Raw genomic sequence first — 12,881 nt, 5'->3', positions numbered from 1 at the left:
CTGGGCATTAAAATTTTCCTGTTTCATTTAATATAAATAATCCAAACTTTATGGTTTAAAGTCAAACCAGAAAAATATCTAAAAATACAGATACAGTGATACACATTAAAAAAATTTCAGGGCCTTCTAAGTCTAAAAGCAGAAGGACATGTCACACAAAGATATTTAGACTTATTAAAAAAAGATATTTTAATTAATGGATGAAAATTTCCTGAGCCTGATGAAAAGTATGAACTTAGATATCACAGAAGCTCTGCAAACCCCAAGCAGGATAAGTAAAAATGAAATCTCATCAAGACATATTAGGGTGAAAGTGCTGTTTTCCAATGTTTTAAATTACTATGTTTCTTCCTCACCTCTTTCGGGTGATTATGTTATTCATTTGCAACGAAATTATCATTTGGTGGGTGGAATGTGAAACATTACCATGGTTCTAAGAGTCAGAATTACAAAAAGGTGTACTCAGAAAAGTGTCCTTCTCCCTCATCCCTTCTACCAATCCCATTTCCTATTCTTTCTGCCCTGTTCCCACCCATTCTCTACAGGTAAACAATGTCATTAATTTCTGGTTTATTCTATAGGTTTATTCTGTATTTATTTTTGCACAAATGAATATGCATATATGTGTATATATTAAATATATATGTTTATATATATAATATATGTATATACTTTTATAGATACATATATAATCTCATATCAGGGAAAGATTTCTTAAACAGAATACAGAAAGCACTAACCATAAAGGAAAACAAACGTACTACATGAAAAGTAAGAATGTCTCTTCATCAAGATAGCATTTAATGATTGGAGGACAAAGCCAAAGACTGGGAGAAGATATTTGTAGTACATTTATCTAACAAAGACTCGCATTTAGAATAGTTAGGGCTGGGCGTAGTGGCTCATGCCTGTAATCCCAGCACTTTGGGAGGCCAAGGCAGGTGGATCACTTGAGGCTAGGAGTTCAAGACAAGCCTGGCCAACCTGGTGAAACCCCATCTCTGTCAAAAATACAAAAATTAGCTGGGCATGATGGCAGGTGCCTGTAAATCCAGCTACTTGAGAGGCTGAGGCATGAGAATCGCTTGAACCTGGCAGCGGGGAGGTTGCAGTGAGCCAAGGTCATGCCACTGCACTCCAGCCCGGGCAACAGAACAAGACTCTGTCTCAAAAAAATAAAATAAGAATAGTCAGAAAACCCTTCCAAATTTATAAGAAAAAGACAGATAACCCAATAGAAAAATGGACAAAAAACCTGAACAGGCACTTCACTACATGAGATCTCCACATGACCAACAAACATACAAAAAGGTGAGCAACTTCGCTGGGAGCAGTGGCTCATACCTGTAATCCCAGCACTTCGGTAGGCTGAGACAGGCAGAACACCTGAAGTCAGGAGTTTGAGACCAGTCTGGCCAATGTGGTGAAACCCCATCTTTACTAAAAATGCAAAAATTAGCTGGGTGTGGTGGCACATGCCTGCAGTCCCAGCTACTCAGGAGGCTGAGGCAGGAGAATCACTTGAACCTGGGAGAGAGAGGCTGTAGTAAGCTGAGATTGCACCACTGCACTCCAGCCTGGGGGACAGAGTGAGACTCTGTCTCAAAAAATAAAAGAAAAAAAAGGTGACCAACTTAACTGCTCACAGGGAAATGAAAATTAAAGCTGAAATACCACTACATACTCTCCAGAATGACTAAAATGAAAAGAATCTACTATTGCAAGTGTTGGTGAGGATATGGAAGAACTGAACTGGTGAGAGTATAGGTTGTTAACAACCATCCTGTAAAAATGTCTGCCAGAATCTAATAAAACTGAACAGGTATAAACCTTATAACCCCAAACTTCTACCCCTGGCTTGTGGTACATTTTTATGGTAATGGCTCCCCAAGGAATCATGCCTCCCTGTGTCCACATCCCTTTCTACTGTAATACTGCCACTCCTCCCAACAAGAGATGGATATTTCTTTAACCCCTCTGAATTCACGGCTGGCCTTGGGATTTGTTTTAACCAATAGAGTATGGCAGACTGATTTACCAGAGTTCTAGCACATAGGCCTTAAGAGACCATGAAGCTTTTTGCCCTCTTGGACCCAGCCATCAATAAAGAAGAGGCTGGGCACGGTGGCTCAAGCCTGTAATCCCAGCACTTTGGGAGGCGGAGGTGGGTGGATCATGAGGTCAAGAGATCGAGACCAGGGGCCGGGCGCGGTGGCTCAAGCCTGTAATCCCAGCACTTTGGGAGGCCGAGGTGGGTGGATCACGAGGTCAGGAGATCGAGACCATCCTGGTCAACATGGTGAAACCCCGTCTCTACTAAAAATACAAAAAAAATTAGCTGGGCATGGTGGTGCGTGCCTGTAATCCCAGCTACTCAGGAGGCTGAGGCAGAAGAATTGCCTGAACCCAGGAGGCGGAGGTTGTGGTGAGCCGAGATCGCGCCATTGCACTCCAGCCTGGGCAACAAGAGCGAGACTCCGTCTCAAAAAAAAAAAAAAAAAAAAAAAAAAAGAGATCGAGACCATCCTGGTCAACATGGTGAAACCCCGTCTCTACTAAAAAATCCAAAAAAATTAGCTGGGCATGGTGGCGCGTGCCTGTAATCCCAGCTACTCAGGAGGCTGAGGCAGGAGAATTCCCTGAGCCCAGGAGGCGGAGGTTGCGGTGAGCCGAGATCGCGCCATTGCACTGCAGCCTGGGTAACGAGCGAAACTCTGTCTCAAAAAATAAAAATAAAAAAATAAAGAAGAGAAAGAAGAGAGGTAACCACGTTTTTTTGTTTGTTTGTTTTTGAGATGGAGTCTTACTCTGTCACCCAGGCTGGAGTAAAGTAGCACGATCTCGGTTCACTGCAACCTCTGCCTCTCAGGTTCAAGCGATTCTTGTGCCCCAGTCTCCTGAGTAGTTGGGATTACAGGTGCGTACCAATACACCCAACTAATTTTTGTATTTTTACTATAGATGGGGTTTCACCATGTTGGCCAGGCTGGTCTTGAACTCCTGACCTCAGGTGATCCACCCGCCTTGGCCTCCCAAAGTGCTGGAAGTACAGGCATGAGTTACTGCACCTGGCTGCGAGGTAACCACGTTAATAGCCAATACCGAAGTCCTAGACATGTGATTAAAACCATGTGATGTTTCCTGCCCAGTCCAGCTAGATGAGTGAGCTCGACTGATAACACACAGAACAGAGGGAAGTTGCTCCCAGCAAGCCCTGTTCAAATGCCTGACCCACAGAATCACAGGCAATAAAATGGCTGTTGTTTTTAAGCCACTAAATGTGGGGGTGGTTTGTTAGGTAGCAATAGATAACGAAAAATGAGTATACAGCAAAAGAAATGCATACATATTTTACCAAAAGGGACATGTACAAGAATGTACATGGTACCACCATTTAAATCACCAATCTGAACACAACCTGAATGCCCATACACAATCAAATGGATCAATAATGGTATATCAGTAAAATGGAATATTATTCAGCAATAAAAATGACCAAATTACAAGGATGATTCTCACAAATGTAATGATGAGCAAAAGAAGCCAGACTCAGGGCCAGGTGCAGTGACTGATGCCTGTAATCCCAGCACTTTGGGAGGCTGAGGCCGGGAAATCACTTGAGGTAAGGAGTTTGGGACCAGCCTGGCCATCGTGGGGAAACCCTGCCTCTACTAAGGATACAAAAATTAGACAGGTGTGGTGGCAAATGCCTGTAATCCCAGCTACTTGGGAGGCTGAGGCAGGAGAATCACTAGAACCTGGGAGGTGGAGGTTGCAGCCAGCTGAGATTGTGCCACTGTACTCCAGCCTGGGCAACAGAGCGAGACTCCATCTCAACAACAAGAACAACAACAACAACAAAACATTTAAAAAAAAAAAAAAGCCAGACTCAACTGAGTATATACCATATGCTTCCATTTATATAAAGAAGTTCAAAGACTAATCTAGGGTGTAGAAGTCAAGAAAGCAGCCGGGCGCGGTGGCTCAAGCCTGTAATCCCAGCACTTTGGGAGGCCGAGGCGGGTGGATCACGAGGTCGAGAGATCGAGACCATCCTGGTCAACATGGTGAAACCCCGTCTTTACTAAAAAGTGCAAAAAATTAGCTGGGCATGGTGGCACGTGCCTATAATCCCAGCTACTCAGGAGGCTGAGGCAGGAGAATTGCCTGAGCCCAGGAGGCGGAGGTTGCGGTGAGCCGAGATCGTGCCATTGCACTCCAGCCTGGGTAACAAGGGCGAAACTCCGTCTCAAAAAAAAAAAAAAAAAAAAAAAGAAGTCAAGAAAGCAGTTATGCAATGAAGTGGGGGTTGGGGAGTGCTACAAGAAGGCAGGATGGGAAGCTTCTGTGGCTCTGATCATGTATTATTTTTTGTTCCAGGTGCCAGTTACACAGATGTGTTTATTTTGAGAAAATGTACTGAGTCATATAATTTGTATACTTTCCTGTAATGTATACAAATTATATGTTATATGTTATACTTCCAAAAAAAGTTTGTATAAGAAGATTAAACCACTGTCCCCTTCTTTAATAAAAGTATTTTTCTTGTATTTTAAAATCACCTACAGATTTTTTAAAAATGCAGACTAAAAAAACAGTCTGAGTAAACATCTCTGGGCTGGAACCCAGCCATCTGTGGCTCTGAAACTCCGTATGTGATTCTGATGAAGTAAACCTGGGTTGAAGTATTAGGTCATTAGCAGAAAGTGCTGTTTTATTTCATCATTATCATATTTCCTCTCAAAAACATCTTTGCCAAAGAATATGAAGCATAAACAACTGTCTTTGAATTGCAGTTATCTAAAAGAATAAATGGCAAAGTACCCACTTCTACCCACTCCCCACTCCTTAGGTTTGGCTATTTCACCATTCAGAAAGCTTCTAAAGATCATTAAATGCTTTAATTAGTTTCATACATATGCACTTAGCTCAAATCATGCCCATTAAAACACCATTCTTTTACCACTTCACTTTGAAGGGTATTTACCAGATTATTTAAAAGATGCTCCTAGATGCCATACACATTTTAATGACAGCAAAAAAAAAAAAAAAAAAAAAAAAAGTGGTTGGCCCAATTAAAGCAAAATGAGCCTTTAAGTCTGGGATCTGTCTTGAGATAATAACAGGCAGATCTTAATTTGCAGGAGAAATACATGGTTATAAAAAATTATAATTTTGAAGTCATTTTTGAACTACAACTCCATTGCCTGTCTCTGCTTCAGAATGACTAGATTATGGATAGACAGACAGAGAGAGAGAGAGATAAAAGAGAGGAGAGAGAGGACAGAAAACAGACACGATGGGTCCAACTGCTTAATCTGCCATTTTCCCCAGATCTGCTGCATGAATGTGGATGAAAAATAAGGCTCCCTTTGCTAAGCTCCTGTTGTGCACTGGTAGACTGTAGTTCAGAGAAGGCATTTAGCAAGTGGAATATTGAATGAATTCGAATTCAGTTTTTGGAAAAGTGAAAAAACTAAATGGCCAATTTAGTTGACACCATCCAGAGAAGGAAAAAGGCCACTTGAACCGATGTGCCAGTTTTTGAGTGTCACATAAACAAAAGAGGAAGGCATCTTTTAAATTTCTTAGTGTTCTCCCATCTTCAGAATTTACAGCTCTTGATGAGGACAATTCAATATTTAATGACTACTTTTGAAAAGACTAGACTTTTTACTTACCTATCTCTTCCTTACGTATATGTGTGTAGTTTTCCAACATGAAGGAAAAGAAGTTGCATAACTGGACAAAATAAAAATACATTAATCAATGAATGAACGCCAAACAGCCACTGTGGCAAATGCTGTTGGTGTTCCACCCGAGTGCCCTTACTCTTCTGGAGCATTCCTATCCCAGCTGTTGCAGGTGCTAAGGGTCACATCTATGCCTGCCTCCAGAGGACCGCCTGCATCCCAAGCAACACAGGATAACACATGAACGCCCCACCTGTGGGGCTGCCCATAGACCACCACTGGCTGAAGTAAGGGTGTAATGGCCCATTCCCCACCTCCCTTGCCTCTGCCAGGGACAAACTCTAGTGCATCGCACACTTGACAGCTCCAGATGGGATCAGGCTGAGGTCAGACTTCAAAAAGTGCATCTTGGCCTAGCTTCTTCCCCGTCCTGTCTTGCATTTCTCACTCCCTTACAAGCTTTCCCTGAAAACACACCATCAGTAAGTCACTTGTACCAGAATCCCTGTCTCAGCCTCTGCTTCTAGGAAAGCCAACCTGAGACAGCTACTAAATTTTGTTCATTATAATCTCTTCTTTTGTTTTTGGTGGTGAGATTAAGAGTTAAGGAATATTTTTAAATATCAAATATGTTTTGGAGATAAAGGAAGGGAAAGGTGGAAATCCACCAGCATTCTAGCCATGATCTGGGTACTGGCTCTATGACCACCAGAGAGCTGCGTTTGTACAACACAAATAACTTCTTTTTCAAGGCTGGCCTCTCATGAAAAGTAAACACTTTATCAATCTGGGGGTAGATCTGGCAGTTGGGAACTGAGAGAAGGAAGATTTTCCATACAATTATCAAAATGTACGATTTTAATGCTGTTGATAAGTTTGTCAATTAACAGTCAATAGAAACGACAATGAGATATCAGTTCACACCCACTATGAGAGTTATAATCAAAAAGAGACAATAATAAGGGTTGCCAAAGATGTAAAGAAACTGGAGCCCTCATCCACTGCTGGTGGGAAGGCAAAATGATGGAGCTGCTTTAGAACACAGTTTGGCAGCTCCTCAAAAAGTTAAGCTCAAAGTTATTACATTACACAGCAATTTCATTCATAGGTCTATAACCAAGAGAACTGTAAACATCTTCACACTAAAACTTGCATACAAATGTTCACAGCAGCGCTATTCATAATAGTCAAAAGGTGGAAACAACCCAAATGATCCATCACCTGAGGAAAAGATTAACAAAATGTGGTCCATCTATACAATGGAATATTATTCAGCCATAAAAAGGAATGAAGTCTTGATACATGCTACAACACAGGTGAAGCTTGAAAGCATTATGCTAAGTAAAGCCAGGCCGGGTGCAGTGGCTCACATCTGTAATCCCAGCACTTTGGGATGCCAAGACGGGTAAATCACAAGGTGAAGAGATGGAGACCATCCTGGCCAACATGGTGAAACCCTGTCTCTACTAAACATACAAAAATTAGCTGGGTGTGGTGGCATGCACCTGTAGTCCCAGCTACTTGGGAGGCTGAGGCAGGAGAATTGCTTGAACCCAGGAGGCGGAGGTTGCAGTGAGCTGAGATCACACCACTGGACTCCAGCCTGGTGACAGAGCAAGACTCCGTCTCAAAAAAAAGAAAGAAACCAGACACAAAAGACCACATACTATATGATTCCATTTATATGAAATGGCCTGAATAGGCAAATCCATAGAAATAGAAAAGAGATTAGTGGTTGCCAGGGACTAGGGGAAGGAAATGGGGGAGTGACTGCTAATGGGTATAGAGTTTGGGATGGGGAAAATGAAAATGTCCTAAAATTGACTGTGGGGATGTTTGTACAACCCTGTACATATAGTAAAAACCACTGAATTGCACACTTTAAATGGTTTAATTGTTTGGTATGTGAATTACATCTCAATAAAAAATCAATAGAAAATGACGTACTGGTGATGGAATGTTTGTATCTAAAGCACACCAATTTGGGGTTCACTCTACTTTTATATTTATCACTGTATTCTACAGTGCTTAAAAAGATCGCCTATGCTGAGCTTCCTAATCTAGACAAAGGGAGTGTCTGATTGAATCACAGTATTTCATTTATCTAGCTGCCAAAAATAAATCCAGGAATTTAATTATTTTTGGAATGTTCTTAATTATCTTTAAAGATTATAATGTGATACATAGATGTATGATTGCTAAAAACTACAAACAATATCAAATAAAAATGAGAAGTCCCTCTTAACAACTGAACCCACCCCCACCAATACCACTCCTGTTCTCAGAACTACTGTAAACGATTTGTTGTGTACCTTTTTCCAGACTTTTCCTGTATGTTTCATGTTCCTTCACATAAATGGGATAAACTCTACATATTGTTTTATAAGCTGATTTTTTCATTAGCAACTATATTGTAGATCTTTCTAAGATCTAAGATCTTTTTATTGTTAAAAGTACTTTTTTAAAATTAATGAGCATTAAAACTAGATTTACGTATTCTTTAAAAAGGCCTTCCTCGGCCAGGTGTGGTAGCTCATGCCTGTAATCCCAGCACTTTGGGAGGCCGAGGTAGGTGGATCACCTGAGGTCAGGGGTTCGAAACCATTCTGGCCAACATGGTGAAACCCTGTCTCTACTAAAAATACAAAAATTAGCTGGGCATGGTGACAGGCACCTGTAATCCCAGCTATTCAGGAGGCTGAGGCAGGAGAATCACTTGAACCTGGGAGACGGAGGTTGCAGTGAGCCGAGATCATGCCATTGCACTTCAGCCTGGGCTACGAGAGCAAAACTCCAAATCAAAATAAAAAAAAATAAAGGGCCTCCCTCACCCATGTATATTTTCTTCTAGAGCTTCCAGAGATTTGTTCCTAGGAAATTCTACCATTTTTTAACTCCTTGAAGTATTTTTTCTTTCATAAAATGACAACTTCATTTCCTATTAGGGCATCTGCCCCAAAGTAGAATAAGGCTATTTTTATTAGTTAACCAGATATTGGGCAGCCCTCTCAAAAATCTTAATTTCAAAACTGAAAAACACTTTTCCCAAAGCATACTCTCTCTTAATAACTAGTTCCAAGACAATGTCATGATATGTTCCGTTAAAGCCTTTCACCAAGGTTCCTCAGCTTAAAATGGACTCAAACTTTCATTCTTTCAATAACAAGGGGTAAAGAGAATCATTTTACCAACAGAAGAGACAAGTTTGCAAAACAGACCTGTATTTGGTCTTGTTCGTCAGCATATTCGATGGACTGGAAGATGGTGAGCGCATACTGTTGCCTGGCCTTCAGTCGAGCTTTGTAACCACGGTACCAGTTCTGGATGATCAAAACAGCTCTTAGTGCTGCAGACCCACAGAATACAAAAGTCAGAGAAAAAAGTTACTATGCAGCTATTGGGAGAAGTAGGTGCTTTGTGAAAAAAAAAAAAAAAAAAAAAAAAAAAGTCCACCTGGATTTCTAGGTTCTAAGAATATTAGAACACCAAACAATGAGATTGACTTTTATGTTTTTTCACAAAATGTCCTCACATCTCAAACACTCAGAGAATAATGATGGCACAGCCATGAGGAACAGAAGTTTTGGAGTAAGACTGCCTGAACTTGAATCCTAGTTCTGCTAATTACCGTCTATGTGACTTTGGGTAAGTTACTAAAACTCTCAAAGCCTCAGTTTCCTCATCTGTAAAGTGGGAATAATAACAGCACCTACCTTTGGCATGACTTAGGCACAGTAAATCTATGAATCTATGTATACCCTATGAAGTAGTAATTTCACTCTTCACTACATACCCCAAAGCAATTCACACAGTCCACCAAGGAGACATATGGGGATGCAATTGCTTCTTTGTGGCCGTTGGAAGTTTGATACCAATGAGTCTGGCTGCCCATTATGAGGCAAGAGAATCTGTACCCGTGGTGGGCACATGCCATGGAGTAGCACAACACAACTGGAAGGAATAGATGAAATAAACCCATAGCAACCTATCCAGTAGGTCTTAAAAACATAGTACTTCCATTGGAACGGTTACTAAAAAGTCAGAAGCATAATGAAATACTACTTTAATCAATCAACTATATTGATACACACAAAACCACAATGTACATTTCATAAGAACATGTACAGAGGGAAAGATGCACATTGCACATAATGGACCAGTTATTTTATTTATAGGGAGATGAATGAACATGGGGTACATGAATAAAAGGGAATAAACTAACTAACGTAAGAATGGGTCTTGCACAGACCAATTACGATAAAGTACAATGAGCTGTTGGAGAAGTATGATTCATACCACCTTCTGCACCTGAGATTCGATTGATAAAATGCAGGTGGATGAAAAAACACACACACTCCTCCCTCATAGAGTTTCTATGAGGATGAAAATGAGATGTTACAAGGGAATAGTTTAGCCCAATGCCTGGTAAAAAGCACATGCTAAGTAAATAGTAATTGGAAGTACTGTCTTGTTTGTGGAGTATCCAGGCAGACTGTCCCTCTCCTGAGGCAGGTAGCCTTTGAACCATCTTGTAATTTCATCATATTGAAGAAAGAAATCAGGTGAGAGGTAATGAGATTTAAAATACAGTCTCTTATGCCTCCTGGAGTTTTAGAGTGAAGAGCAATCAACACCAGCTGGCTCCTTTTATTCATGTTATCATTTTTCCCAGTTGGTGCATAAAAATTAGGAGTTGACTAAAACAGGAACAATTTGAGTTCTGAAAGCAGGGATCCAGCCTCCAGTCCCAGCATCCTCTGGGTTAGTATTGCTGCAGTACACAGAATATGCCAGGATCTGGTATCTGAGAAGGTTGATTTATTAGCTTCCCCAAGGTTCTTGGGTTCCAGGGACTCTTTCCATTATTCAGCTTCCAGAAAACCCCAGGAAACAGATACAAGGTCACGCATCATGAGCCTTACAGGGAAAAACCACAGGAAGAAGAAATAGAGTGATGATGTGTTGTGGTGTTATAATATACATATGATATGATTTGGCTGTGTCTCCACCCAAATCTCATCTTGAATTGTAGCCCCCATAATTCCCACGTGTTGTGGGAGGGACCCAGTGGGAGATAACTGATCATGGGGGTGGTTTCCCCCATACTGTTCTTGTGGAAGTAAGTCTCATGAGATCTGACGGTTTTATAAGGGGTTTCCCCTTTCACTTGGCTCTGATTCTTTCTTGTCTGCCACCATGTAAGACGTGCCTTTTGCCTTCCACCATGACTGTGAGGCCTCCCCAGCCAAGTGGAACCATGAGTCCATTAAACCTCTTTTTCTTTATAAATTATCCAGTCTCAGATATGTCTTTATCAGCAGCATGAAAACGACTAATACAAGATATATAGACTAATACATATATATATATATATATATATATATATCTATATATATCTGTATATGCGTGTGTATGTGTGTGTGTGTGTGTGTGTGTGTGTGTGTATGTTTTCATCCATAGCCCTGATACAGTCTTTTATTATGATGTCCAGTATGTTAGGCCTCAGGGGTAGCCTGACCTTCTCCTGTTCCCTTTTCACCTGCCCCAAGGCTCTAATCTTCCCCTGACTCTCTGATTGTGGGCTTAAGGCTCTATGCCCTAGGAGAAGAAATACTGTTGTCTTGAAGCCTTCATAAACACCCAAGAGAACTTGGTTCAGTGAGCTTCCAGATAGCTGAACATTTGAGGTTCCGGAAAAGTGGTGTGCCCCTTCCCTCATGCCTCACCCTATGCATCTCTTTATCTGTTTCCTTTACAATATCCTTTATAATAAACGAGTACAGGTAAGGAAGTGTTTCTTTGAGTTTTGTGAGCTGCTCTAGCAAAATAATGGAACCTAAAAGGGGGTCATGGGAACCCCCAACTTGAAGCTGGTCGGTCAGAAGTTCTGGAGGTCTGGGCTTGCAACTGGTGTTGGGATGGGGTGGGTATGCAGTCCTGGGGACTGAGCCCTCAACCTGTGGGATATGACACTATCTCTGGGTAGATAGTGTCAGAATCTGAACTAGAGGACACCCAGCTGGTATCTGCTGCTTGGTGTGTGGGGAAAAGTCCCCACACATTTGGTCACAGAAGTCTTCTGTGTTGACAATTATTGTGGTGTGAGAGTGGAGGAAAATTACGGTTAGAGGAGAGAGTTTTTCCCTACACACATGTTCAACCTTGCAAAGCAAATAACTGGCCGTGGCATGGGTGAAATCTCAAGTGTTCTCACAATAGCATTATGGAGGGTCTAGGGTCACCTGAAAGGCCTGTTCTGTGGGACAGTCGCTATCACGATGAATCACCCTCTGGCCTCAGGGGTTCTCATACTCACAAGCACAATGGTGCCTTTCCAGTGCCACTTCTTGATCATTTATGAAAGGCCAGGCATTGATTAGTCCTGCAGTCCTCACAGGACTGCAAAGCTGACAGAGACTGAGGAACTCACTAAAGCTCACTTAGCTGGTAAGTGGAAATGGACAGTGAGAATTCGAACCCTGGTCTGACTGACTCCATAGCCCTAACTCTTAACCTCCATAGAGCACTACTGATCTGTTTCTGTGCCTCTGCTTCTTCATCTGCACAATGATGTTGTGGAATAAATGATCACTAAAGTCTCTTCCATTAGGTATTAGGAACATCAATAGAAATAAACAAGTTTGGCCAGGTGTGGTGGCTCACGCCTGTAATCCAAACACTTTGGGAGGCTGAGGTTGGCAAATCACTTGGGTCAGGAGTTTGAGAACAGCCTGGCTAACGTGGTGAAACCCCATCTTCATTAAAAATTAGCCAGGCGTGGTGGTATGTACATGCTTGTAATCCCAGCTACTTGGGAGAATGAGGTGGGAGGATCACTTGAACCTAGGAGAGAGAAGTTACAGTAGGGCAAGATCATGCCACTGTACTCCAGCCTGGGAGACAGAGCAAGACTCCATCTCAAAATAAATAAATAATGGAGCATATTATTATTTCTCTAATTAATAACAGAACAAAATAATTATCATATGTTAAGGATCTATTATAAGACATTCAGTCCTCACAAGTGCCATCATCTCCATGTTACACATAAGAAAATTCTGAGTTCAGAAAGGTGAGTCTCTTGCTCCAAGTCACTTGCCTAGTATGGACTCAGGTCCCCTGGCTCTCTCCAGTCTAGTCAGTTACTTCATTCCCTAACCTATTTACACTTCCTTTCCTTTGAATAAT

General features: G+C 41.5%; 1 protein-coding gene across 1 annotated transcript in view; it reads right to left on the bottom strand.

The window, feature by feature from the left end:
• PPEF1 (protein phosphatase with EF-hand domain 1) overlaps positions 1 to 12,881 on the bottom strand; it is a 145,924-nt gene that overhangs the window by 97,324 nt on the left and 35,719 nt on the right. The window contains exons 4-5 of the mRNA XM_074391743.1: positions 8,912 to 9,039; positions 5,682 to 5,742 (exon numbers count right to left, since the gene is read on the bottom strand). Of these exons, the coding sequence (XP_074247844.1) occupies positions 5,682 to 5,742; positions 8,912 to 9,039 (189 nt within the window). The remainder of the gene's footprint in view (positions 1 to 5,681; positions 5,743 to 8,911; positions 9,040 to 12,881) is intronic.

This window comes from Saimiri boliviensis, chromosome X, assembly GCF_048565385.1.
Source record: "Saimiri boliviensis isolate mSaiBol1 chromosome X, mSaiBol1.pri, whole genome shotgun sequence".
Lineage (NCBI taxonomy): Eukaryota > Metazoa > Chordata > Mammalia > Primates > Cebidae > Saimiri > Saimiri boliviensis.
This window is presented reverse-complemented; position numbering and strand designations above follow the sequence as displayed.